Below are 27,192 nucleotides of genomic sequence, written 5' to 3' on the forward strand. Positions count from 1 at the left end.
TCAACTCCGTTCCCTTGATTTACTCCTCCTCCTCAAATGGCATTTATTGAGCATTGTAGAACTAAGAAGAAATTTTCAAAGGATGACGACATTTCTGAGGACATCACAGTACCGTTGGGAATCAGAAGTTAACAACAGCCACAGACAGTTAAGGTCTGACACTTCAAGTTTGCAACATTTAGAAACTGCCCAATGAATAGTCCTAAAATTTCCATGTGTGCATGCAAAGGTTCAGGTACATGAGTAAAAATGTACCAAGAACCTTGGTACTGATCCGACATCATGGAGAGCTTTCCAGGGTACCTCCTTTCTGTTCTTTCTCCAGCTCCTATGAGATGTCTGAGATGTCCCTGTGCTCCGTGTCCTCACTCTGAAAGGAATCCTTGGGATGTTAAGAGACCAGTGAATGCTTGAGCTATTTGCTTAATTTGCTTAATTTGCACTTGAAAACTTTCACAGCACCTTCACTAGGATAAATTCTGAAATTTCATTTAGATTATGCCAACACTTCTCCTTTGGAAATCCAAGGGAATACCTTCTTAATTCTAGTGAGAGAAAGAACATGAAAATTCAAAACTTTGCAACACCAAAATCTGTAGTGGAAGTTTCCACACCTAAATAATGAACGGAATTTCTCTAGACTATAATTATATATATAAATAACATGGCCTGATTTCTCTTTGGGTGATACTTAAAGGACTTCAAACCAAGCCTGCTTTCTAGACTCCTTGGCTTATTTACTGTACTGATTTATTTATTTTTTTCATCTTTCTAATTCACCACAGCAAAGAGCATGGGTATTAAAGCTTTATACAGTTAAACACAGAGACTCTAAATAAGCTCCTAAAGTTCAATATTATTCCCTTTATAAAATAAAACTCAAGTTAACCAAGTCATGGTCCATGGATCCTCCAGCCCTCATAGTTTTACACAAATGGCATGACACTCGGCTTTAGAGTTCCTAAGCCCTGCAGCCAGTCAAGCATGGGATTAACTGAGTCTGCTTGACATACTGAAAAGACAATAAGAACCAATATTTCTCATTCTTCTAGAAAACTCCTACCTACATATAGGGAGAGAAACTGTCAGAATGATTTCCTATGTTCATTTTTTATGATCATCTTAAAAGTAATAATTGTTGGTTGGCCTCAGCTTAAGTGAAAGGGGCAAGGATGATTTTAGGAGGATTAAAAACTTCTAACTCATTAATCTAAGTCATAGGTTACCAAATAACACAAAATACCCCTTTTAACACAAAGGACCTCTTTGTCCAGAAAAAAAAATCAATTTTATAAAACTGCCAGATACTACAAAACTCTGATGGAAAGTAATTATTTTATTATGTTCACTTATAAGTGAATTAATTTATAAGGATTACACTTATCAAGGTTATGATTAAAATAATTTAAAATTTAGCATTGCTCTTAATAGCACAGTATTACAATGGATCTGCCAATATAATATTTAAACTCAGGAAAATAACTCCCCTATTTCAATAATTCAATGTAAAGCCTGCTCCGAAATTGAAGCCATTAAAATCCACCTTCAGTTTCACCTACAATAAAAATTCTAGTTATCTTTTTTCCCTGCCTCCTATTTCAACCTTCTTAGGCAAAGGCTACGCATGGTTACATACGCCTTGCAGTAGTCCTTCCTGAGTAGTCCTGAAATAGCCAAGGACCCAATAATGGTACTGTTGATTAGTAAGTATCTGTGCTGTGTCCAGTATATTGTTCTTGAGCAGAGTTAAGCTCCCAATCATCCCTGAGAGATGTATCATTAATCCTACTCTGAAGGTTGAATAAGTAAAAATAAAAAACTCTTAAGAAGTTGTCCAAGGAGATTCAGCTACTGAAAATTAGAATTTGGACCTAGACCCAATTCTGGAATTCTTGTTCAATTGACCATCAGATACTCAGCAAAATTCCACAAGTTGCTTTCCTTGTGAGGTAAGTATGCCTTCCAATGCTGGACCAGAAACACCAGTGCCCTTGTAGAGTTTCCCAACAGATCCTTCAATCATACCAGTTATATACAGTCTTGCTTTTACAATGGAGAGACGACTTTGTGCTCAGCCTCTCTTTTGCTCTGTAATTCTATTTTGTGACCAGGAATATAGATAGGTTCCTGGGGCACCCAGTCAGAGATGAAAGAATTGGAGAGCTTGGAGAAGAACCAAGTTAGCATGTGTTCAAGGCTTCTCTTCGTATCATTTTCTAATCCAAGCCATTGGTATCCAAACTTGAGTGGGCATCACCATTAGGAGAGATTAAAGCACAGATAGCTGGGTCCTTTCAGAGTATCCGATTTAGTAGGTCTTGGGTGGAGTCTGTGATTTTATACTTATTTTTTGTTGTTGTTTTTTTATTTTGGTTGGTTGGCTGGTTTTTTTGTTGTTTTGTTTTGTTTTTTGTTTGTTTGTTTGTTTGGTTGGTTGGTTGGTTGGTTGGTTGTTTGGTTGGTTGGTTGGTTTCTCAAGACAAGGTTTCTCTGTGTAACAGTCCTGGCTGTTCTGGTACTTGCTCTGTAGAGCAGGCTGGCCTCAAACTCAAGAGATCTGCCTGCCTCTGCCTCCTGAGTGCTGGGATTAAAGGCATGTGTCACCACCTCCTGGCCGTTTTACACCTCTAATGAACTCCAAGGTATTACTGATGTTGCAGGTCCAGAGAATACACTTTGAAAACCACTACTTTAAACCAACAGCACTTATCAGTCAGTAATTGCTGGTATCTAGAATCCTATCCCACTCAAGATCAAGTAAGGTGGTCTTAGTTTTCCTTTGTTCAGTCTACAACTCCATTTCTTTATCATTTTTGTTTGCTGTATGTGTGTGTACATGTATATACATGCTCATGTGTGTGCAAATGGACATGTGTGCATATGCAAAGGGAGGTCAGAGCATAATCTCCACTATCACTCCTTTGACATCATCCATCTTTTTTGTGTGTATGTGTCTATGCGTATGAATGCCATGATGTATATGTGGAGGTGAGATGGCGACTTGAGTGTTGATCTTTGCCTTCCACTTTGCTGTTCTCCAATGTTTATCCCAGTCCACCTGGCCCATGGACTTCTAAAGATTCTTCTGTCTCTACCTTCCATCTTACCAAGATCACAGACATGCCCTACTGCATCTGCCCAGCTTTTCCATGGTATCTTGCCATTACAAAGCACCATGGTCAAAGCAACTTATAGAAGAGTTTATTAGGGCTTACAGTTTCAGAGGTTGAGTCCATGATCATCACACCAGAGAGCTTGGCAGCAGACAAGCTAAGAGTTTAGATCTTAAGTCACAACCATGAGGAAGTGAGAGAGCTAACTGGAAAGATATGGGCTTTTGAAACTTCAAAGCCCACCCTAGTGACACACCTCTAAAAAAAAAAAAAAAACTCTGAATCCTTCCAAACAGTTCTACCAACTGAGGACCAAGTGTTCAAATGGTCCATGAGGGCCATTCTCATTCAACCCACCATACACAGGCTCTGAGGATCTGAACTCAGGTCCTTACATTTGCATGGCAAGTACTCTCCCAAGACCACCCATCCCTTTTTTTGAGACAGCGTCTTTCACTGGCCTACTGATAAAATAGTAGGCAATGGAAGCTGGTAGCTTACGATATTAACCGACAAATAAAAATTGTTTAGAAGTTCATTAAAAGCCAAGTAAATTAGGCTGGCTAGCCAACAAGCCCAGGAATCTGCTTGTCTGACTTCTTAGTAATAGGATTGCAGGCATTACTCCACGAAAGCTTGCTTTTTTAGATGGATTCTGGGGACAGAATTCAAGGCAAGAATGTTACCAACTGAGCTGCCAACCCCTCTATTTTCTCTTCTGCTTTTGTCGTCTGCAGGTGTGTGAGGGAGTATCGCTTATTTGTTTTTGAGGCAGGACCTCTACTTTCAAATTCCCTATGTAGGGGCTGGAGAGGTGGCTCAGAGGTTAAGAACACTGGCTGTTCTTCCAGAGGTCCTGAGTTCAATTCCCAGCACCCACATGGTGGCTCACAACCATCTGTAATGAGATCTGGCTCCCTCTTCTGGCCTGCAGGGATACTGTATACATAATAAATAAATAAATCTTTAAAAAAAAAATTCCCGCCGGGCGGTGGTGGCGCACGCCTTTAATCCCAGCACTCGGGAGGCAGAGCCAGGCGGATCTCTGTGAGTTCGAGGCCAGCCTGGTCTACCAAATGAGTTCCAGGAAAGGCGCAAAGCTACACAGAGAAACCCCTGTCTCAAAAAACCAAAAAACAAAACAAAACAAAACAAAAAATTCTCTATGTAACCAAGAAGGACATTGAACTTCTGATCCTTCTGCCTCCTGTCTCCACCTCCTGGTTACATAGGATTATATGTGTGCACTATCATACCAGATCGTAAACAGTGCTGAGGTTCAAGCTCAGGCCTTTGTGCATACCAGGCAAGGATTCTACCAACTGAGCTACACCCCAAGCCCTACACTAAATGGTTTGTTTCATCTCAGGAAGTGTCTGCTTACATTTTGGTTTTAGTTCCTAAGATTTGCCCGTCCCAGATTTAGAAACATCCTTTCTAAAAAGTAAAGTGCACTAGGGGTTCAAGGTGAGGGTTGATTTACTGGTTTGGGTGGGGGTGATCTATGCTGTACCAGGAAGATTTCCAAATTAGAAAAAAATGACATATGATATCTGTTTTCAATTCTAGCTTGTATAACACTCTATAGAGGAAAAGAGGAAAATAAATAAATATGGTATCTCCCAAATCCTAAGAAGTCTGAGCTCCAGACTTTGTGATTTCTCTCTCATCTATGAAAGCAGCATCAAAACACTGTAAACATAGGTTTAAAAAACCACATCTCAACTAACCCCTGCTTTGACTTCCATCTAACATAAGGAGGTGAGAGGTGGACAGGTTCTATTTCTGGCTTTTCAAGCCATAATGTGTGGTCTAGTGAGACTAACTCTTGAAAATTGGGTTGCTGACAGTGGAGGATTAGAGGTTATACCCCCTTGTTTCTCTGTCCAGACTCCTCTCCCCGCAAAGAGAAGAAACAACAGGCCCATTAGCATCACCAGATAACTCCAAAGGTAAAAGGACTGAAAGCATGTGTGCTAACTACTGTGCCCACCAGATGCTATGATGGCTCCCCTGCCAGATGTTGCCCCTGACTGAGGGCACTTGGGAACATCCTATGGTCACAGGGACCAGAGGCAATGAAGGTAAGGCAATGACCCTTCCTGCTACTTAAGGAAAAAGGAGAAAAAGATAATCAATATGCTTCAGAATTTCCTGCAACTAAATCTGCCTTCATTTGGATGGGCACGATGGGGTCTGATGAACTGATGTCCAATACATCAGCTTCCCCCTCCAAGCTATTCTCCACAGGCAGCCAGTATGCTTCGGCAGAACACATCACTCATCAGGTCCCTCAACATGACATTTACAAATGGCTTCCCATTGCCTTAGGATAAAGTCTAAGATCTTTACACAGCCTACAAGGCCAGCATGCTCTGGCCCCTGCACTCCTTTTCTGTTTTGTCTTTTGGCCCTCTTCCCTTCCAAGTCAGAGCTCTAAGCACACTGAGCTTCTTGCATTTCCTCAAAGGCACCAGCTGGACAGAGCCTCCACTCCTGCAGCTCTTTCCGCCTGGGTTAAAATCGGAGACATGTGAAATGGTAGACCCATAATCTGTGGGGGACAAATTATATGGCTGGATTGGTTTGGGCAAGTCACATAATTTCCTTGACCTTCACTTCATCGGATGTAGGGCAAAGACAAAAATAAGCGATGATGGCTGCCGACATCCCAGAATTAGACTAAAGACTGATGGCAAAATGATTCTCTGGAGGAACAAACAGTATAAAAATGCTGGGGCTGTAGGGAAATGAATTATTATGAATTTAGAACGGACCAGCAGGTAGTAGAAGCAGTTCAATTTGGAACTTAATCTAAACAGCCCCTATAGGAAGTCTCTGCAGTTGGTAATATAGACAAAATTGCAACTATGTTTCTCTGCCACAAATGTCTGTTCCTGTACCTATCATAACTATTCATTAAAGAAAAGTCTCATTTATTCTTAAAGTCATATTTGTTATTTTTATTTCTGTGTATGTGTGTGAAGCTATGTGAGTTTATATGTACCATGTGCCTGCAGGCAGCCAGAGGGAATCAGATCCCCTGGAACTGGAGTTACAGAAGGTTGTGAGCTGCCTGATACAGATGCTGGGAACTGAACTCGGGTCCTCTGCAAAAACAATATATACTCTTAACTGTGGACTCATTTCTCAGGCCCATTTCACCTAATTTTATTTTTCAAAGATCTATGGATCTTTTGAAAGTGCCTCCCACTATGCAGACATCAACACCAATGAGGCTTTCCAAACTTATTTGTGACAAGTTATTCTCCAACTAACATACAATTAATTTTCCTCTTATGAGAAGTGTCTTTTTACAATGTCCTACTACATATCAAAGTAAACAGTCCATCATTACTAATTCATTAAGCATCCACATAGATGCTATTAATCATGATGAACTAATGTAGTATTAATGGGTAGGTTGTAAATCTGCAATTGCATGTGGATTTCCTAATAAATTCAAGTTTCCCATGTTTTTTGAGAAGGAATCAAAAGAAAATGAAATGAAAAAATCTTTCAGAAAGAGAAAATTTCTTGTTTTCTTTTTTATCCTCTAAAAAAAATCTTTGTATTTACACAGTACAATGGTATTTGAAACATGCAGGTTTTCATTTAAATGATATGAAGGAAGAAAAGATTCAAACACCCACGCACCCTGGAGAGATCCTGAATTTTTCCATGACAGGCTGTTTCATTTGATGTACTAAAGCCCAGCTAGCTACTCAATACACCACTACTCATACTAGCAGAGTGGGCAGCATCCACGACTTGCCAGCACTGTTCACTTTCAGGCTCCTTCTCAGATCGATTGAATCAGGTACCGTGCTGGGCCGTGTAGGTCTGTAATCCCAGCTAATTGAAAGTTCAAGGACAGAATGGACTACAGATCCAGTTCAAGTTCAGCTAGACAACTTAGTGAAACTCTACCTCACAGTGGGACAGTGCTTGCCTAGCATGCATGAATCGCTGGGTTCAATCCCCACTACTGCAAAAATAAAAAGTGTGTAACTCATATATCATATTTCATCAATTCCAAAATGAACACTTTTTCCCATAGCATCATCTCTGAAGCTGGACTTTGTTTTCAAATAAACTACGATAGCTTATTTGAAACATAGCTATCATTGCCTGACTAGGCACAATCGTGATGACAGTTACTATTAAAGTCAATACTTGAAATGAGCTGGGTGCAGAGACAGGAAGCTGTCATTTAGTAGGTCCACAGAAAGATTTCAGAACAACTTGACAATGAAATGAAAGCTGACTGCATATACTAGAAGACCAAGTTGGTGGAAAATTCCTGAGATAACTGACTGGGGATGATTTAAAAAAAAAATGTTGAATCACTACTGTTCTTCATGAGCAAGATGGTGTTTTGTAGCAAAACAAAGATGATGATTCAAAATCTAAAAGACATTGTAAACAAGTTTTAGTAATGCCTGAATCAATGTGGGTTTTTTTTTGTTTTGTTTTGTTTTGTTTTGTTTTGTTTTGTTTTGTTTGGGGGGGGCGGTATTTTGGGTTTGTTTGTTTTTTTGCAGTCTCCTTTTTAATGGATATAAAAGAAGAATGTGTGATAAAAATTAACATCTAGGTAACTCTAAGAGAATGTCCATGAACATAAAATAGAAATCCCAAAGGGTAAGAACACATTGAATAGTCTTTACCTTGGCACATAATAAATAGTGGTACATGTTACAGTTGCCAATACTTTTGATTCAATGAAGTATGGTGTTAATTTTGTGATGACTATGGAAGACCACAGTGTTTGTGCATTCAGTGGCTTAATTTTAAGTCAAATAAATAGAACGTAACAATATAGCACATAGCTAAAATGTTAGCACTTCAGAAGAACCAGTATTTTAATTCTGGGAGATAACAAATACATCAAGAATACAAAAGTTGTGTTTGGATTTAAATAAAGATACCAATATAAAAAAATAAAAAGGTATTCCATATGACTCCAAAGGCATTTTAAGGACAATTGAACCTCCTCCTTCTCATGAGATGAGAGGCTTTAATTCCTGAATATCAGGTTTCACATCCAGGTCTGTGGGACAGAAATACAAACTTGGCCAAGTGCGGATCTGGGTGTAAGGCTGCTGGCAAGAACAGCTTTATGAAAATTCTGAGACACAGTGAGCTGTGCAGCCTTCAGACCTCAGCAGGAACCACAATTGCCTCTTTTCCTCACCCAGAACCTCCCACTCATTCCCCGTGAGATATGTTTCATTCTGGCAATGGCTTGGCTTGCAGCTTTCAACGCCCCCTTCTCACCCGCCAACTTCTTCTCCACAGCTCAGAGGTTCCAGAATGAAAGCAACACCTTTGACCTCAATTAGCAGAGCAGAATTTTATATCTTAATATACTTTCACTGGTGTGTATCCAATGCAAAGTGAAGCTTAGAGTGGGGATGGGGTGGGTAATGCCTTTTCTTAAATTATTCCAGGGACTTGGGCAAAATGTAGGGAAATGTAAATTGAGAGACATTAGTAAATGTGCAGGACTGTTTCTCAGCATTCTTCAATGTCAACTAGCAAAGCATACTAATAGACTAGTCACTTTGGGTTGTTCTCATATCACAAAACTCACAGAACCATCTCCAACATAGTTTAAATGGTTTAACAAATGGAAATAAGGGTATTACTAAATGATACCATCTCTATGAAGTTCCTGGCCCTGGTAGGCCTTTCTCTGTGCAATGTATTGATTGTCACATTAGAAAGATGCCTGACCTATCTCCACCTTCAGTCACAAATGAAAACTTCTCATACTCCAGCTATTCAGAGAGTCCACAAACACAAGTAGAAAATTTTCAACTTGCTTCCACCATGCACTTTTGAGCAGACAACCATCATTTTACTAGTTCTCATGCCTCCCTCTTAACCTAGACCAAGAGGAAGACTGTAGAAATAACAGATTGCCCTTCTAATCTAAAGCAAAGGAAATCTGAGTTCTCTGCTTCTGCCATAAAGTCTAGATGCACTCGGAGATTCTCACCAACAATCCCACATTTCATTCCATTATGACCCCAGTTTCTGGCAATGAACAGCAGGAACGCATGGCTGCTTAGAGGACTTTCAGGAATTATAACCGTCCAAGATCATGTGAGCATGCCTTCCAGCTGTTACCACCAAGCCAGCCAGGGGTTTTCTACACCTGCCAAATAGTCTTCCTGTTTCAGGAAGTGGTATTTCAAAAATATGCAAACTCTTCAGTGCAACTGTAAAGAATAATTCAGTGGTATACACTAACCGTGGAAAACAGGAGCTGAGTGTGGGCAGGTGAAGAGGTGGCATTGTGGCTATGCACAGCTTTCTTTCTCAGGATACACATATCCTGTGTCATAAGCCATGCCAAAGAACGTGTATTTAGTTGAAAGAACCTAAATTTAGTCAATGATCTCCTAGAGTAAAGTGTTTCCTTCCTCCTCCGATATTCAAGTTCGCAGGAAACTTTTCATAATGTGTTAGAATACTTACGCAACCAAAAGCCCCCTTGTCTGCCTTCCCACTCTTTTTTTCCATCTGAGGCTGTTGTTCCACTCCTCAGAAACCTCAGCACTCTGTCTCAAGTCAAAAATCTAAAAAAAGAAAGAGAGAAGAGAGAGAGAGAGAGAGAGAGAGAGAGAGAGAGAGAGAGAGAGAGAGAGAAGGAAGGAAGGAAGGAAGGAAGGAAGGAAGGAAGGAAGGAAGGAAGGAAGGAAGGAAGGAAGGAAGGAAGGAAGGAAGGAAGGAAAATGATTCCAACATTTTCATTCTCCCATCTCACTCCTGCCATCTCTTCCCTACCTATCTTTTCCTTCCAACAATGTCATAAGTCTTATCTTTGGAATCTGGCTACAAGCACCTCCAGATGTTTAATCACCTCACCCATGACATCAAGCTCAGCCAACGGTCCGCATCTTCAAAATGGACAAGCTAGTTCTCCCTTATATAATGTACTGTTTTACTTATGAATGTACATCCTACTTAGTGTACTGCTTTCTCTGTCATCAGTACAATTCATAAATATTTTGAACTACATCATGACAAAAGCTTTACCATCTAGAGCTGGGAGTTTACCTTTAATTCCTGGATTCAACATGTGGCAGCAGTTAGTAAGTTCAACTGAAAATATACTTCTTCCTTGGCCTGGGCAACTCATCAGTTCAAGAGTTGCTGTTGGCACAAACCTCTGAACACAAATGTCCAGTTTCATCAAACATCCTCAGAAACACACATTAACTGCCTGTAATGTGCTCATTATCAAGAGAGTCTAGACAGTGGCCTACTGAAAGCTTTGTAAACATAGGTTCACAGAAGAAACTAGGTATTCCAAAACACAGTTAAGAAAACCCTTTAGGCTTTATAATGTGAATCACAGTATACAGCTAGCAGCAACTTCATTAACTCATTAAATGACAAGACCTAACCCATGCTCTAACAATTGATACGATTTGAAATGGTGATACAAACAGATACCATCATCTGTCTACTTGCAATATCTGGAATAACTTAAGAAAATAACCACAAATGAAAGTCACAAACTCTGCCATGTTCTAGCAGAGTTGAGTGTAAGTATATATTCACTTTTTCTCATTCAAGTCCTTGAATTATGTCAGTGGTCTTCTTGGAGGCCTGTGGAACTGAGTTAAGGATCCCTTAGAGATGAAGGGATAAAAAAAGAGAAGGGAAAATTAATGGGAAAAAATTAAACACCATCCAGAGAGGATCTAGAACATGTAAGGCAAGTATTCTACCAATAACATACATGACCTTGCCAACATGGGACCTTTTAAAAAAGGTGATTAGGCCACAAGGGTTCTGCTGTCCTAAGTCAATTAATGGTGTCTGGGATTATGACTCCTCTTTCCCTCTGATTTATGTGCTTGCTTGCCCACTCCCCGTGTCATGACATAGTATGAAGGCTATCACCAGAGGCCAATAGCAGGCTCCATCAACCTGGAGAAACAGGTGATAAATAAACTTCCACTGTATACATATTACCATATCTGTGGTATACTCTTATAGCATCACAAAGCAGGCTAAGACATACTCGAATCTGGCATGTATCCTCTCAGGCTTGCCTCTCTTGGGATCAGTTCCTTCATGCTAAGAATTTAAAGAAATTGTAGACCACAGTATTCCCTTTCAATAGTGCTAAAATTTGAGAATCATGAAAGCTACTTTTATGTTTTCAGTGTTCACTATGTGTTAAGGGTTTTTAAAAATTGTTCTTTTAATACTTATGGAACTAACAATAATCATAGATTCCATTTACTTAATCCTATGCAAAAGAATTTCCATGCATCTTATTGAATTCACTAACAGGATCATCAGATATGTAATTAAGGTTCAGAGAGAAGCAGCTTTCCTGAAGGTCATGTGGTTTACAAGTGGCAGTCTCAGTTCCTTTCAGAGCCCAGAGCTGAGTCTCACACTACCAGTTCTTAATTTACTCACCAGTAGCTTGCATAAGATTATACTACAAAGGAATCTTGGAAGGAACCAGGTCTGTCTAACAGTCCATGTCCCTCCCTGTCATGCCTGCCCAAGGCCAAGAAATTAAATGGAAAGTGATAGACAATTTCTCTTCTTCTCCTATCATAAACAAACTCCAGTTTGCTGGACTCTTCTGGGCCTGTGTGCAAGGCCCCACGAACAGAAGAGAAGTAAAAGAAAAATTCCACTTGTCCTCACTCAGCCATCCATGACCACCAATGCATCCAGCTGCACACAAAAGGAACATTTCTTCTCTCCTTTCAACAAATGCTTACTGAACACCTCTCTATTCTGTTATATACTATGTCATGCTTCTTTCTAAGTCTGTTGGGCTGTAAGATTATTTTAATGGCAATCAGATTTTTTGTTTATTTTTGTGACTGTATTTTAATTATTTTATACCTTCCTATTTACAACATCCACAAGAGATGTGTTAGCATAGAAAATAAAGAAGTACAGAGATTATTGTGCCCCCTTAAGTTATCCTCATGGAAAGTTTAATTTTCACACAATAAAATATTTAGAATAGAGAGAACAAGGAATGGTCCCTTAATGACATGGTTCAGTTGTTAAATCAACTCTTACCTGGAGTCTAAAAATCACTGCACTTTTTGGTCACATGAGTAAGCATATTTTCTTCTAAAGCCAGTTAGAGTTAGAGTTTCTGTTATTTGTAACTGAAAGCAACTCATGCCAATGAATATTCAGTAGTCTTGAGTACATAAATTAGTCAGTGCAATTCTTCCACACCAAGAGTCATCTACAATAGCCATACTTTCAGTTCTGAATGTATGAGTTTATTAAGTATACAGTTAAAAAAAGGAAAGAATAAATAGAAAGTAGAAGATATATAAAAGTACTAAATAGGCAATAAAATATCATCAAATCAGGCATCTTGAAAACATCCAGCAGTAACAACTGGATTAGCCTAATTGAAAGAACAAACAAAAATAACATCATCAAATTGGCCGGTTACAATATCCAGCAAAAATGACTGGGGAAAGTATACTGAGACAGTTGTGCTAGAGTGCCTGATTGAGAGATTTCCAGACAAAGTAGGGCATTCTCTCCATAAGTGAGTTCTACTTTTCATTCTATCACAGGCATTTATCAATGTATGTGTATTGCTACAACCAAAGTACTACACAGTTCAATCTATTTGAAGTCTTTGTATTTTCCCAAGTGAATGGAGCTTCTTCTCTTGACCATATTCAATGTGTTTATATGAACTACTAATGGCAGAAGAGCTATGTTAAAGCTACAGGGGAATAATAGATCACACCCAAACTGAACACTTAGAGCAAGTAAAGAAATGGTTTCCCTTCTTGCTGTTCTCAAGAATAAAATGTTTTAGTATGCTTAGCTGTTTGTTGCTTTTCTTTATTCCTATTATAGGGCTAAGGGGCCAGCTTGCCCCATGACACAGAGTAACACAAAGGCATACACTGGAGATAGAAAGAGATACATAAGGAGAAAAGCATAGGAGCAAGCTGCCACAATTAGTAGAACACCAGCTTTTACAACCAATAGCCATTCTATGGCCTCTTTAGGTCATGTTCCTGCTTAGAAAACAATGTATCCTAGAGATGCATTCACATTTTCTGCAGTTATCAGAAATCAGAAAGAAATTAATTTCTGTATCTCACGCAACTCTAAAAATTTTAGAAAAGTTTTCCCCCAACATGCTATACGCAAAAACTGCAAATGATGCATGAAGAAGAAAAATAAAAGACAAAAATAACTTTTCAAGTAAAATTAACTCATTTTACATTTCAAGAGTACTCGATGCAGCACCGTTTGTACATATAAGACAGGGACATGAATAACCAGGCAGTCTGTGGTCTAAAACAATTGGAATCTTCTCTGAATATATACCCAATTTATACAGGAGACTCATTTAAAATAATTAGGGCTGCGTTTTCATTAGGAAAACTGCCAAGACTGAGTTCACCCTGGACTATGCAGTAAGGTCCAGTCTGACCTAGGCTACAAAGTGAGACATTGCCTCAAAAAAGAAAGAAAGGAAGGAAAAAAGAAACAAAGAAAGAGAACAGAAAGTCTGTGGTGGAATAATCCTTCTGTACACTGTGAATATATATTACTCTCATTGATTAATAAAGAACTGACTGGCTGGTAACCAGGCAGGAATTATAGGTGGGACAACCAAACAGAATTCTGGGAAGAAGAAGGGTGGAGTCAGAGGAGTTGCCAGGAGACAAAGAGAGAGCAAGACATGCTAGAGAACAGGTAAAGCCACAGCCATGTGGTAATACATAGAATAATAGAAATGGCTAACTTAACTTGTAAGCGCTAGTTAGTAATAAGTCTGAGGTACAATACATAGATTAATAGAAATGGGTTAATTTAAGTTGTAAGAGCCAGTTAGTAATGAGCCTGAGCTATCAGCCAAGCATTTATAATTTATATTAAGTCTCTGTGGTTATTTGGGAGCAGCTTCTTGGACACAGAAAAACTCTACCTACAAAAGCCCATACAATAGATGGTTTATTCTTAATACTTTCCCATCCTATCCCCATTTTCACCAGTCTGATGTCATTTCAACAAACTAATGAAGTCAAGGCTCAAGTTGATACATCATTATTCTATGCACGTGGCCTAATGAAAATGATACATTTCACCACCATGTCTTCAACAATCTGAATCTTCTCATTAGGAGGCTTAGCTGGAGCTCTCCAGTTTCTATTACCTATAAAAGATTATTTGGCTAGGATCACTCATGAAAAAGGCAAGATAATAAAGGCCATAGGTACTTACAAGTAAATAATTGACCTACACTACAGTCTCGCAATCATTGTTATCTGAACATGCACATGTAGTCTCAATTTCATCTTGTTGCTCTGCTACAGTTGTGTTTGAAAATAATACACTGTGTTTCTTCACAAGATATTGGCCAAGATAGCTAAACCATAATAAAGATTATCTGGCCTAACCTTGAGTCATCTGTCTTCTGCCTGACACAAGTGATCCAGCTCATTCATTGCCTCATATTTTAGAGGCACTCGTTAGCTCCATTTCTGTCTGCTCAGGCATAAACGATACATGGAATTCCATCTTTAAAGTCACATGAAAACATACTGGGAAGAGTTATAGTAAAGAAATTTTAGGCAACCACATCACCACATTCAGTCTTTCCCTCCCCACAAAACAATCTTGCTTCTTGGAGACAGCAAGAAATAAACTTATTTTCTAAGTAGAAATCTGAGACATATATTTCATTTAAGGGAAAAATTCACAAAGCCAAGTTGCTGCCTTCAATAGAGGGCAATTTTTCATCAGCTAGGTCTGTCAGATCCATTTTATTTCACAAATTGGACAGCCGAATCTTTGTGTTCTCTATCAGCCATAAGAAAATGGTATTCTTTTGGCTGGCGATATTGGGCTTTATTTTTGGACATTGTTTTTATCAAAGATGAGGAAAAACACCTTGACAGTAGTCAACATTTTCAAAATCACATGATATTTATAAAGGATAAGCCAGCACAAAACTTAAAACATTTGGTAGATATTATTTCATGAACCTTAAACTACCTTTTAAATAAATCAGAGATGCAAAACATAAATATTTGTTGAGGGCTTGCCAAAAGCTGAAGTTGAATAATTTCTATCAATCATCTTCTTCAGTCCATACTAAATCCTCTATGCTGGTGGGTTTGTACCATTTTAAAGATGAGAAAACTGAGCTAAAAAGAGATTGGTATTGTCCCAAGGTGACACAGAGGGTAAATGAAAGGAAGCCAGGATGCAAATCCTACCCTTTAGGCTTAAAATCCTCATATTCTGAATGGCTTACAATGAAGAACACAAGTCCCGTGATCACTTTATACATTTGCCAATTACAGTACTTGTCACAGGAGAATTTGAATTGACTTTTCCAGAACTTAGAAATACATAAGAAGCCTGCTACTTGTTTTACAAGGCAAACACAATCTTTGTAACTGAATTAGACAAAACTACCATATAAAAAGACATAGAAACATATGAATCATAAGCACAGACACAAATACAGGAAACAAAGTACTAATTGACTGAATTCTAGCCATGCTTTAAAAATGAAGCATTCATAGGTAAGATTTATTTCAAAATTATGAGTTTAGTTCAGCATGAGGAAATCTAAAGAAGGTTAAAGACAGTCTTGTTAAATGGCAAAAAGTCATTTTCCTGGAGCAGGCCCTTTTGTACACTAGGAAACAGTAAATGAAATACTAGTATAACTATCAGAAAAAGAATATACATATACACACATGTCAGGTGATGCAAAGTAGATCCACTACTACACAAGGTAGGAATAAGAAAATATATACCTATTATCACTGATTTTAGTCAACACCATACTGAAGATTCTAAACAAGAGAAGCAGGGAGGGAGGGAGGAAACTGTATAAATCTTTCTCAACTTTATGATTAACTATCTAAAATTCTCAGAGAAACTACCAAAAAAATCTATTGACAACCCTAATCAAATCTAGTATAAATATAACAAAGCTTGCTTTTGTTATCAAGAGTTATAAGTTATAAGGGTTGGAGAGGTGGCTCAGCAGTTAAGAGCACTGACTGCTTTCCCAGAGGACCCAGGTTCAATACTCAGCACCCACATGGCAGCTCACAAGAACTGTCTGTAACTCCAAGATCCAACATCCTCACATAGACATACATGCAGGCAAAACACTGATGCACATAACATAAAAAGAAATAAATAAATTATAAAAAATAAGTTGCTTACAAAGAAGAATTGCCAGGCGGTGGTGGCGCACACCTTTAATCCCAGCACTTGGGAGGCAGAGGCAGGCAGATCTCTGTGAGTTCGAGGCCAGCCTGGTCTACAAAAAGGTGCAAAGCTACACAGAGAAACGCTGTTTCGAAAAACCAAAAAAAAAAAAAAAAAAAAAAAAAAGGAAGAAAGATAATGTTTGGGCTAGAGGGATGGCTCAGTGGTTGGGAGCACTGCTGCTCTTCCAGAGGACCCAGGTTCAATTCCTAGCACCCACATGGCAGCTCAAGGCTGTCTGTGATTCCAGTTCCATGGGACCCAACACCCATGGCAAAAACCCTAATGCACATAAAATAAAAATAAATTTTAAAAAAATCTTCAAAAAATAAAAAAGGAGAATTGTCGGTCTTCATCCATAAATATCAGAGAGTAAATATTGCAGGCTGTGCTAGCTATACGGTTTCTCTGACAACTACACAACTTTACCACGGTGGCACAAAGGCAGCCATTGACTATGAGTACCTGATAAAGATGGCTGTGTTCCAGTAAAACCATGTTCACAAGAACAGGAAAGTGGGCTGCATAGGGCTCATTAGTCACAGTTTGCTGAGACTCTACTTTCCATCACATACACACACACACACACACACACACACACACACACACACACACACGGGGCAGGGGTATGGGGGTAGAGGGTATGAAGATAGCAGGAGAGGGGAAGAGGAGATAGAAAATAGTTATTTCAAACATCAAGAAAATATAAAAGCCTAGAAGTAAACCTTCCAAAGGGTGATTTGAGTATATGAGTCAAAACTTAATTATAAATACTTTCCATGCAACAATTTCATTTTTGGAGATTTATTCCAAAGATACAGTTAGATAAGAACACAGAGATGTGTACACAAGGCTATCTACTACTATGTTATTTATTTATGTTATCCACGTCTTATTTATCAACAAGTTCCAATTACATGCATGATATCAGCTAATTTTTAAAAGATACCGTATGCCTAAGAAGTTTTGCATATAGATGCATATAAGGAACAAAACTTGCAATACGTGTGTGTGTGTGTGTGTGTGTGTGTGTGTGTGTGTGTGTGTGTGTGTGTACAATTGTTTTATTAGCAATTGTGTCTAAAGGTAGACTTATGGAAAACGTTCTACTTTCTTTAACTCAGCTAAATAAAAACACAGGTTTTGGAGGTGAGGAGATGGCTCGGTGATTAAAGCACTTGGCAAGCAAGCATAAGGACAGGAGTTCAGATGCCCAGAATTCACACCAACCCTCAGTGAGTATGACAGCTCTCCTGTAATTCCAGCCCTCAGAGGGTGGAGAGAGAGAATCCCCACTGGATCAAACTAGTTAGCCCGGCCAGGCAGACTTAATGGCAAGCTCTGGCTTCAATGAATAGGGTGGAGAGTGATCAAGTTAGACTCACATTGTCAAACTTGGACCTACACACACACACACACACACACACACACACACACACACACACACACACTTGTACCCCTACACATGCAAACACATAAGCACACACACTACATATACACATGAGGAAAAAAATCAAGATTTTCATTTATTTAAGAGAAATGAGCAGAGTAGCTATGCTTTGTTCAACAATTTGCTCTCGGTTCTATCAATTCTGAAGCAGCTCATACACCAGTGGTTCTCAACTTGTAGGTAGAGACCACTTGGGCAAATCTCTAGCTCCAGAAATATTTACACTACAATTCATAGCACTAGCAAAATTACAGTTATGAAGTAGCAACGAAAATAATTGTATGGTTGGGAATCACCACAACATGAGGAACTGTATTAAAGGGTCACAGCATTAGGAAGGTGAGAACCACTGATATAGACAGTGTCCTCAAACAAATCACACCAATGCTAATTATAATTTTTTATTAAGACACCGCTAACATAAAAGGAATATCTATCCAGAATTCTCAATGTTTTCTTATTCAATGGTAGTCCTGCATGCATGAGTATGTGCATATGTGTGTACACTCATCTGTCTTCCAAGAAAGAAAAGAGAAGGGAAATAAGAAATCGCCAATGATGGCAGATGAAGAACCAACATAAATTAATATCTCAGAGAGAGGGGCTGAAAAGATAACTAGTGATTAAGAACACTTGCTACTCTTTTTTTGGGGGGAGGGGGGGTTCAACACAGGGTTTCTCTGTGTAGCTTTGTGCCTTTCCTGGAACTCACTCTGTAGCCCAGGTGGGCCTCGAACTCACAGAGATCCACCTGTCTCTGCCTCCCAAGTGCTGGGATTAAAGGCGTGCGCCACCACCACCCGGGTGCACTTGCTACTCTTGCAGAAGACCAGGGGTCGATTCACCGCACCCACAAGGTGCCTCACCAGCATCCTCAATGGGAGTTCTAGGAAATCAATTGCCCTCTTCTGACTTCTGCAGACACCAGGAAACCATGTGGTGCACATACATGCATTCAGGCAAAACACCCATATACATAAAATAAAAGAAAGAAATTTTCAACTATCTTACAGAGAAATAAGTATTAGTCTAAGAATTCACTGCTCAAGGTTTATTTATGGTTCCACAGCACAGGAATCTCATCTGTCACGTTAGAGGAAACCCCTGATGTTCTTCAAAACTCTCATTCATAATTTATCAAGACTAAATTTAAGCCTCCCAGTTTAAAAAAAATGTAAGCTTATGTGATTTACATCTATTTGTGAAAATATAATTTCCTCATAATTAAAATAGGTTTCTAATTATTTTGCCAATAGTTTCACATTATATAAAATATACAAAATGGTGCATATTTAATACCCATGCACTTAAAATCTTGGAACAATAGAGATGGGAAAGAAATATAATTGTTCTTAGGTCCTCAAAATTCTTTGTGTTACTGAATGCAAGTTACACAACATACTTCACAGTTATCAAAAAGAGGAAAAATATTATTTTTCTCTTCTAAAAATAATTACCTTATTTAGTTTTAATAAGGTAATTCCTACTTCTCTCCTTAAATAACTTGCTCCAATAGCTTAATACAAAAATTAGACTCAATGCAAACACAATCTTGTCCAGCAACAGACGTTTCCAACTTTTGGCAGGGGTACATAAGCACACATGCAAATGTGTGTGCTCACATGTGAGTATGTGTGTGTGAGCTTGTCATTGCCCAGGGGTCATGGGAGAAAAGCAAGTGCCCTGAAAGCTAACTTGGAAGATAACAGGAACAATATGACAATCATGGGTCATCCAGAGTTCTCAAAACTAATGTCAAAAGATGATGAGGTGTGAAGTACATTCTGTAAGCCATGAAAATCTAGAAGACAGTAAGAAAAGAGCTTTACCTTGAACACAGTAGACAAATACATTTCTTCATATAGCATACTGCCATTAAGTACCTCTGTGCTCTCAAATTCTATTGAGTGCTATTTAACGTCCTGCAATAGAAGTTACCATTGCCTTATCGAGCAAAAAACTAACAACCCACAATGGGCTTGTGTTAAGAAAATCAAGGAAACTGAAATTCAGAAAACTTTCTATCTTCTACTAAAATAAATTTTTGGAAATGAATTTAGTATAGTTTTAAAACTGGATAGTCCAAATTCAAATACTGAACTATTTTTCTTGTCAAATATTACTCTGGAAAGAGTACCACCAAACTCTAGTAAAAACTTACCCTTCAACTTGAGATCAACATTGTGTCTCAGCCAAGGATAAACCCCATAGCTTGGCATATCTTCAGGAATTGGGTTATTGTTTATCCAGCCATCACAAGCAAACCGGAAGAAATTTTCACAAGGATCCACAGAAAGATTTATTTTGCTCATGATGGCAGCAGCTATTTAAAAAGAAAATCATAGGATTAATGACAAGCACTGGATGCTGTGCAGTTCTTTTACAAATTAAACAAAAACTCTCATATCAACCAGTTTCCAAACCCTGGCTTCAACAATTCTCCTCAAATGTCTCTCTGGATGAACTTCACCACAAAAAGGACTGTCTTCAAAGTGTACAGGAGGAAGTTGGGTAAAATTACTGGTCCTAGTTTTGTCAGACTGTCCCTAATACTTTAGGGGTATGGAACTAGAATATAGGTGGATCATTCGGTGGCCTTTCTTCCATTCTACAGATTCTCTTGCAATCTAAGCTGGCTATGCTTCCTCTGGAACATTAAAGTCCATTTGCCCAGTTTCAAGTGGATTCTCTGGGCTCTGTCATTTTCTTGATCAACAGAAGTGGTAGCAATGGCTTCTTGTGATTTTTCCAAGCTAAGTATCTAAGAAGTTGTGTACCCTCTCCACTGAATCCCTTCAAATGGAGCCTAGGGACCATCCTCTGAAGATATCTTCCTGGAAAATAAGAAGCCATGGGAAAAAATATAATTTCATACTCAAATCCTGGCTGCCCTCAACCTCATAGCCATTCTCCTGCGTCAGCCTCCCAACTCCTTGGATTACAGGTATGAGGCACTACACTTGGCTACATCTATGAGCTTTAAAAAAATATTACAAAATGAAAAAAGAGTAGGTTCCAATATTCCTAATACTCATCTTTAACCATCTTCCAGCTGCAACACAATTGCTGGCTGCAAAGATGTATGCCAAGTGGTTTTTTAAAGACTGCCAATATTTTAATGACATTGGAAGGATGACACTCTGAACAATTTTCATACCTTAATTAATGCCAGAATACATTTCTACTTGAAATAATAGAAAATCCAATGAGTTTTCAGCTAAATAAGAATGAATGAATAGCTCACCCCAGTACAATCTACATAAATTTAGAGATGTATGTTTTGGTTATGTGGGCAGTTCCTCTGGGTTAAAAAATAAGCTTAGATGTTTCTCTACTTATCTTTCTTATGAAAAAGGCAAACCGCTGTTTGGAGTCATTGAAATGAATAGACAAACACCCTAATTTTTTGTTTCATTTTTGTGTTTTTGGACAGGGTTTCACTATTTAATCCTAGCTGGCCTAGAACTTGATGTGTAAACCAGGCTGGTCTCTAACTCACCATGATTCTCCTGTCTCCACCTCCTCAGTGCTAGGATTATAGACATGACTCACCATAGACTTCTAATCCTCACCATTTTCAACCACTATCTTCAAAATAAACAAGTGGGAAAAAAAACTTGATTCAAAAGTATGATAAAGTTCAAGTTAGTTTAACTTTTTTCGTTTTTCTTTTCAGAACTACTTCCATTGTCTACCTTCACTTTTGCTTACTGCTACTATTTGATCATTACTCTTTAATATTCCAAAGTGCTAGGGCACGCAAAAATCGTACTCCTGGCTTCTAGCTGTAGTCATTCTGTGCTGCCACAGATGGAAGCTGCTATGTAACACCTCCGGGACGTGGATCACACAAGTCTCAGTCCCACACAATATTTACAGTCACATGGGGAGCTCTCGCACGCCCTTTGACTCACATAAGCTCACTGCTTTCTGGCTCCCTTCCCAAGCTCCCCCTGCCCCCAGCTCTTAAATGCCTCTTCTCCATCTCCTTGGGTTTTCTCACAGGTACTGAGGGAAACTGCAAGCTCAGCTCTGACCTCGGCCCTGATAGAAAAGTGAAAGAATACATCACTCACACTGACTTTGGAAAGCAGCCCGTGAAGCGAGAAAACTCTTCCCGCTGCCTTGCAATTCATCATTCACTATTCACAGTTAAGAGCAGGGCTGCCCTTTCTGTGGGGAACTGGGACTTCAAATTGCAAGGGACCATAGTTGTCAAGACACCAAAACCCCATTCTTCTACTAGCTCCATGGAGAAAACTGAGAATCTTGTTTTAATAAAAAAAAAAAATATATGATTATGAGGGAAAGCTGTGAAAGCACAAGCTGCCTCACTCTCAAGTGTTGCCCATGAGGTTACTTGTTCGCCAGACTCCCACTGGTCTATATGGTACAGGTAGAAGCATTCCTCCATGTGTGCCCTCAGAGGTGTTAGCTTCAATTCGGGCTCAAAGAAGAGTTTTATAAATGCTTACATATTAATATTTCTATGAAATAATCATATCACTCACATTAAACATTTCCTCTGCACCCGGAACTATATGCTAAACCCTTCTTGAGCAGTAAAGTCTGTTCACAAACTCTAGAGTGAGGCTGCTTGGGTTGGAATGGCAGCAACACTATGCAATAGCTCAATAATTGTCTTAGTTAGGTTTCTATTGCTGTGGTAAAACACCATGACCAAAAGCAACTTTTGGAAGAAAGGGTTTATTTGCCTTAGAGGTTACACAGTCCATCATCAGAAAAAGCCGAGGCAGGAACTGAAGCAGAAACCACAGAGGAATGCTGCTCCCTGGCTTGTTCCTCCGGCTCTTGTTCAGCCATCTTTCTTAAACCTGCCCAGGGGTAGCACTGCACACAATGCGTTGGGACCCTCCCACATCAATCGTTAATCAAGAAAATGCTTCCACAGACTTGCCTATAGGCCATCTGATGGAGGCACTTTCTCAAATGAGTTTGTATATACATAGATAACTAAACCCAGAACATATACCTAAGCATTTTGGTAATATAATTCTATAAACACAGCAGGGCAGTAATCCCAGCACTCCGGAGGCAGAGCCAGGTGGATCTCAGTGAGTCTACAGAGGGAGATCCAGGACAGGCACCAAAACTACACAAAGAAACTCTGTCTTGAAAAAAACAACAAAAAAAAATGCTATAAACAGTCATCTAAAATTGATGCTAGATTGCCAGAGCTGGCAGATTTTCAAATTTTGCAAAAGAAATACAACATATATAGCCACAAGTAATCTAACAGTTCAGCAATGGCTAGATTGGTACCACTGAAGCAAACACATTAATATTCCTACAGAAAATAAGTGCATACTTTCATGAGTGGAATAAAAGTCTAAAATGGCTTCACATTAGTTACGTTTGCTCACAGAGCTAGTTTTGCCAAAGGAACTGAGATCAGGTTTGATGTTACAAATTGGGATTACATTGCTTTCAGAGACGGAAGGTTTTGGTGCAAGGGTACTATTACAGTTTTTATTTTTTTTGATTTTCACAACTCACATGAAAGTTCAAAAATCTAGTCCCATTTCACAGGTAAAGAGACTGCAGCTCAAGATGATCATATATTTAACCCAGATCATGTATCTAGACTGTGTACATTTTAAACCCAAGCCAGCCTATCTACACTTACTCATTAGCATTAGCAAACCCATGCATCTATTGTTTTTCCATAGCCTTTCTACACTTTTCATTGCCAAAGAGGAGTTAGTACAAGAGATCAAGGAGACAAGAAAAAAAAGTGGAAAGTTGTAGAGAGGAGGCATCTCAGAAATGACGGCCACTTGCTCAGAAAAGGGACAGAAGTGGGTCAGACATTTGCCTCCACGGGCCTTTCACCACTAGCACCTGTGCCCTTTCCCACCCTAACACAAGCCCTTGCATAAAGCCAGGCTTGGCTTCAGTTCTCTTGGCATGTGTATTCAACAGCTATTCCACAGATCCCAGAACATACTGAAGCTCATACTGTACTAAAGAGGGCTGAGGCCTTGGTGCTTCCACTAAAGAAACAAAAAAAAAAATAGTATTTTCCTAACATCAGGAAGCCATTTACTAATGTGAAAATTAAAAACAGGACATCAAGGCAAAACACACTAGATGGCAGAAGGTGACATCACAAAACATCACTCTGTCCATTTTAGTCTGGTGTTACTATGATTTGTAATAAGATTCATGAAGTAAGTGGCCTTCCATCCTTAAAGTTGTCTAAACTAAAATTGAACACTTATGGCTTGAATGTTTTAATTTCTCACATCTGCAAGAACTCTCCCACAGCTAAAGTACCAAGTAACATGAAATGTGAAACCTGTCATCTGATTGTAGCACCTGGTCCCTCACCTTACTCCATTAAATACTCTCTCCACTTGCTAAGACTCCCAGCCAACTGCTCAAGTTAGGAACAGGAAAGGGCATGGGAAATGCACAACATTCCAAAGGGGAAAACATCCCCTTTCCAGGGACAGTGCTAAGAAGCTGAAAGGGCTGTCTAGTCACTAGACCCTCAAGTCAATCTAGTGTCATGAAAAAAGAGTTACTTGGCTTGGTGCAAAGGGAAGGAAGGAGGGGAGCCAGATATGGACTTTAAGCCTAGCTCTGCCCCTAACTCATGATGTGACCCTGAAAAAGTCTGCCTTGAGAAACCTACATTCTCTCATCTAGGGGCGTCAACTTCATAGAGTTCTTATGAGATTTTTAGGAAATGGCAAGTGTGAATCTTTTAGCACATTGCTTGGTTGAAAAAAATTACTGGTCACTCAAGAATGGGGCAAAAAATGGACTTAATATAGCAATCCCAGAGTGCTGCTGCAGCCCTGTGACCAGACTCTCATTAACAAAGCTTCAGCTTTACTCACTCAACCCACTCCTCCCCCATATGAGAGGAATGAATCTCAGAACAATCATGAGTCCTTGCAAGGCTGTTTACATAGACATCAAAATGCTTCCTTGATTTTGAGCCAACATGGTTTTTATTGCCATGTCAATACTAAGAAGCACAAACTGGTAGCGGAAGACAGAGGTTGACCTGTGTGTGTGTGTGTGTGTGTGTGTGTGTGTGTGTGAGAGAGAGAGAGAGAGAGAGAGAGAGAGAGAGAGAGAGAGAGAGAGAGAGAGAGAGAGAGAGAGAGAGAGAGACCCTCATTATGTAGCTCTGGCTCTCCTGGAATTAGCTATATAGATCAGGCTGGCCTTGAACTCAGTGAACCACCTGTCTCTACCTCCTGAGTCCTGAGTTAAAGGTGTGCACCACCACAACCAGCAGTTTATGAATTCTTTCACCTAAGTCTTTCCATCTCAATTAATGTCACTGCTTAACATCTAAGCATCACTCTAAATCCCTGCCTTTTTCTACAATATATTTCAACCCCATCACTACCACAATGCCTTGAGCAAGCCTCCCAGCTCCTAGATCTGCAATCTCCATCTCATATTCAAGGCAACATCTTCTCTCACCTGGCCTGCTGGCTATAATCTCCTTTCTGAATTTTTCCCTGCATTTCTCCCCAAAGTCAAGTTCTCTACAGAAAGACAGTTGTCCCTACTTTGATATCATGCATCTCTATGCTGGCCTTGAACTCACTAGGTAACTAATCCTGGCTGGTTTCATCCCCCAAGTACTAGGACCATGGGCATGTACCACCACAGCTGGCTGCCATGATCTTAATTAAGTGCTCACATGTTTTCTCATAAAACCTTCAAGAAACTCTTGAGCATATTATAGAAAAAGCCAAACCCATGGCATCTAGGTCATGTACAAAACCCTTCCCCCTGCACTGTGCCCTTCACCCAGAAGTCCCTACCATTCTTCAAGCCCATTCCTCTATGTGACCTTTTCCCCACAGGAAAGTCCTTGCCTCAGTCTTCACACCCGTCATTTCCCTTCTTTTAACTCCCCTTCTTTTAATTTAATTATTCAAGGTCCTTTTGAAGATCCTACACCCAGAACCTTCAATCTGGCCATCCTATCACGTATTAGCACATGAGTCTGTTTTGATATTTTAATTTTCTGTTCATTTTTGTGCACTGTGTGCCTTCTACGGATTTTGATTTTGGTTTTCCTTTGTTTTGTTGTTGTTTTGAGACAGGGTCGCATGTAACATACACTGGCCTCCAACTTACTAAGTAGCCATGGGTGGCCTTGAACTCTTGATCCTCCTGCCTCTACATTCAAAATACTGGGATTACAGCCATGTATCACCATGTTCAATTTATGTGTGCTGAGGATTGAACTCAGAGCTTCATGAATGATAGGCAACTACTCTACCAATTGAACTACATCCCCAGACTCCTTTGTGTGTGTGTGTGTGTGTGTGTGTGTGTGTGTGTGTGTTTATGTGTTTTACTTTTTTTCTCCCTCTACCTATTTTATATATAAGCCTAACCATATATAAACCAAAACCTAACTCAGTCCCTGGCATGAGTAACTATTTGGTGAATTCACTCATTAATCTCTTCTCCTCCGGTCAAGAGGAAAAGTCCACATGTTTAAGTGTCCTATGACTTCCTCTTTGGAAAATGCCCTAGGGTCCTGCCCCTTGCAGAACTGGGGGTGGGAGTTGGAGGCAGGGATTTGGCTTCTTCATAATCATGGGGATGCAAGCAGGATTTACTAGCTGTGTCACAACAAAGGCAACTTTAAGCATGAATCTTTGCCTTGGTGTCCTCACTGATACATGGTCTTGTCACCTCCTTGGAAGTTCAGCACACATCGCAGAACAGATATATCCAAGGGGATTCCAGCAGAAGCAGAGATTTGCAGTGTCCCTGCTTAGAATCAAACAGGCCACACCCACTAACCCAGAAGATACACAAAGTCTGCTTAAGACAAAGAGGAATCTGTCCAGGAGAGCCATAGGAGGCCCGCGGTCTCTGTGTGATTTAAGAGAGGATGCCCTGCTTTGCAAGCCCTTTCCTGAGTTCCTTATCATGAGGGTTGAAATATCGTACAGCTCGGCTTTTGCAAAGAAAACAGGAAACCTAAGCTCCACTACTTCACACCAAACCTTAAAAGTAAACTCAAAATGTCTTCAAAATTGCATTTTGTATTTGGTCAACCTCAAGCAAACAGAATACTAAAAATACTACCTGTTTTTTCTTCCACTCCCCAAGGTACCAAAATTATAACTTCACACAAGGTGGAAAACAGACTTACCGGCTTCTATGCACTCTGGCTTCAGGCAGTACTCCTGTTTAGCTTGGAAGCTTAGGAGACCTTGACTCACTGGAAAAACAGACCAAAATAAATGATTGACTTGTAGCAGACCACCATCGAGTAAAATGCAGTTGGGTATATATGCAAGACATTTGCTATCAGTTCATGCTTCTCAGTATTGATTGACACGGTAG

At 39.5% G+C, this 27,192-nt stretch overlaps 1 protein-coding gene across 1 annotated transcript in view; it reads right to left on the bottom strand.

The window, feature by feature from the left end:
- Phex (phosphate regulating endopeptidase X-linked) overlaps positions 1-27,192 on the bottom strand; it is a 199,435-nt gene that overhangs the window by 166,564 nt on the left and 5,679 nt on the right. The window contains exons 2-3 of the mRNA XM_006973251.4: positions 26,999-27,067; positions 19,997-20,158 (exon numbers count right to left, since the gene is read on the bottom strand). Coding sequence (XP_006973313.1) covers positions 19,997-20,158; positions 26,999-27,067 — 231 coding nt within the window. The remainder of the gene's footprint in view (positions 1-19,996; positions 20,159-26,998; positions 27,068-27,192) is intronic.

This window comes from Peromyscus maniculatus, chromosome X (genome assembly GCF_049852395.1).
Source record: "Peromyscus maniculatus bairdii isolate BWxNUB_F1_BW_parent chromosome X, HU_Pman_BW_mat_3.1, whole genome shotgun sequence".
Classification (NCBI taxonomy): domain Eukaryota; kingdom Metazoa; phylum Chordata; class Mammalia; order Rodentia; family Cricetidae; genus Peromyscus; species Peromyscus maniculatus.